Below are 2,222 nucleotides of genomic sequence, written 5' to 3' on the forward strand. Positions count from 1 at the left end.
GCAGCCAGGCCCTCCCAGGAGGGGGATCTACTTCTGGCCGCGAGGCTGCCCCTGAGTGGTCTGCAGACTCAGGGGTCCCGGGCGCCTGGTCCCAGGCCCAGCCATCCCCAGCCCCGAGCCCGGGCGGAGCCTTCAGGAGAAGCGCAGATTGGTTTGGCCTGGACGGCCAGCTGGCCGGGCTGGTGTGCAGCCAGGGTGACCCGCTGACCTCCCAGGCCACAGCCAGTCCAGACAGCCCCCAGGCTCTTTGGCACACCAGGTGATGGCCTAGGCGGGGTGCCCAGTGGACCCACACGGCAGGAACCCTAAAGACCTGAATGCCAAGTGACCTCGTCCTTAGGCCCAAGGGCCCTTCTGGGACTGACCACCACGTCTGGGCTGCTGAGCGGGAGGAGAGGGCCGCAGGGCAGCAGAGACGCCCGACCCGGGTGCTGTGGGCTGCAGTCCTTGGGGAGACACAGCCGAGACACCCTTGAATGCTAAGCCCAAGGTCCCTGCCCAGTGCCCACAGGGTCCAAGGCCATCCTGCAGCCCAAGCCTGCCATTTGGTGGCTCCTGATTCCTCCAGGACACGCGTGGGTTCCTCTGGCTGGGCTGGGCTGGGCTGGGGCGGCCCCGGGCCTGTCCAGAACAGGGGTGGCCGACGGGCACTAGAGAGGCCCCGGGCAACCTCTTAGGCCCTTCTCTGTCCCCTGTCCCTGCAAGAGCCCGTCCTCCACTCAGCCTCCATCAGAAACAGCTCCCACAGCAGACGCCCGCCGGGCCACCTGTGTGAAGTTGCCCTAACGTTCTCCTTCTCTTCCCTCGGAAAGCTCGCTGGGGGCCCTGAGAACTCAAGGCTTTGGCGCTAAGAGAATGTGCTCCCAGCCAGTGCCCCCAGGCCTCCTAGAGCCCCCAGAGCCCTTCTCTGTTCTGTCCTGGGCAACCAGGGGCCGTGGGGGCCTCCCAGCACCGGGGGGGGGGCTCACCCACCGGCGCCCAGTGAGCCGGGGCTGAGCTTGGAGGGCCCGGCGCAGAGAGCAGGACGGGGTCTCTGGAAAGCACCCCCCAGCCGACACCTCCGTCCCCACGCCACACAGACAACGCCAGCCAGGCTCATTCAAGGGTTTATTGACTCGCTTGGGGTGCAGGGCGCCGAAGGTCCCGGGGCCGCCGGGGCCTGGGACGCGTTCTAGTTGCAGTAGTTCTCCAGCTGGTAGAGGGAGCAGATGCTCGTGCAGCACTGTTCCACGATGCCGCGCTTCTGCAGGGCCCCCTCCAGACCCAGGGCCAGGCCTCCCGCTCCCGGCGCCCCGCCCAGCTCCGCGTCCCTCGCTGCGGGAGCAAGGCGGGCAGCGGTCAGGGAGGGAGCGCGCTCCCCTGCCCGCCCCCGTCCCAGGCCACTGGACCCCAGGCCCCCCGGGGCGCCGCCGAGGCCAGAGCCCGCACGCGTCCTCGCTGCCCCACACTGACCAGGTCGCCGGTCTTGCAGGACGTGACAGAGGGAATGTCGTTCTTTCTAACACTCCCACCTGACATCCCCCGGGGGCCAGGGGCGGGCCTCACCCTGCAGATCCTCTGCCTCCCTGCGGGCCTTGGGCGTGTAGAAGAAGCCGCGCTCCCCGCACACCAGGTACAGGGCCTCCACCAGGTGGGACCCACACAGGTGCTGGTTCACGAAGGCTGGGGTCGGGGCCGGCGCCCAGAGGGCCAGCAAGGCCAGCAGGGGCAGGATGCGCATCCAGAGGGCCATGGCGGGGGACGGGGACCTGGGGGATAGACACGGTTGAGGCCGAAGGGGCATGTGCCCCAGCCAGGAACCCCACCCTGTGCTCACCCCCCAAACGCTCTGAGGCAGGAACTCTCGTGCTTCTGGGGCCCAGACACCCCACACAAGGAGCCCACGGGGACAGACCTGCTAGCTGTCCGGGTCAGGGTGCAGCTGGTCCCTGGGGGTTGGCGGCCACGGGGCCCTCCTGGCTTTATAGTCCCTGACCCCAGCTCCTGGCCCATTAGGGCCCCCAGTCAGGGTGGCAGATGGCGGGGGGCTGAGATGGCGATTTCTGGATCATTTCCCCTGTGCTGGGGCTGCGGGAGCCACTCCCAGCCGTCAGCTCCTCCGGGCTGCTGGGTCATTAGAGTCCTAACGAGGGGCCTGATGGCCACTCGCAGCTGACGGCAAATGTCTCCACCCCCCGCGGCCTTGCCTGAGCCACATTTTCCACATTAGTCCAGGGGAGTTG

At 68.3% G+C, this 2,222-nt stretch overlaps 1 protein-coding gene across 1 annotated transcript; it reads right to left on the reverse strand.

The window, feature by feature from the left end:
- Positions 1–1,171: 1,171 nt before the first annotated feature.
- Positions 1,172–1,732, reverse strand: INS (insulin; the record flags this gene model as incomplete). Its single annotated transcript, XM_080815666.1, has 2 exons — positions 1,172–1,314; positions 1,546–1,732. 2 exons carry the CDS (start codon positions 1,730–1,732, stop codon positions 1,172–1,174), a joined length of 330 nt encoding a protein of 109 aa, XP_080671792.1.
- Between the last annotated feature and the right edge of the window lie 490 nt (positions 1,733–2,222).

This window comes from Martes martes (assembly GCF_963455335.1).
Source record: "Martes martes genome assembly, chromosome: 10".
Taxonomy (NCBI): Eukaryota; Metazoa; Chordata; class Mammalia; order Carnivora; family Mustelidae; genus Martes; species Martes martes.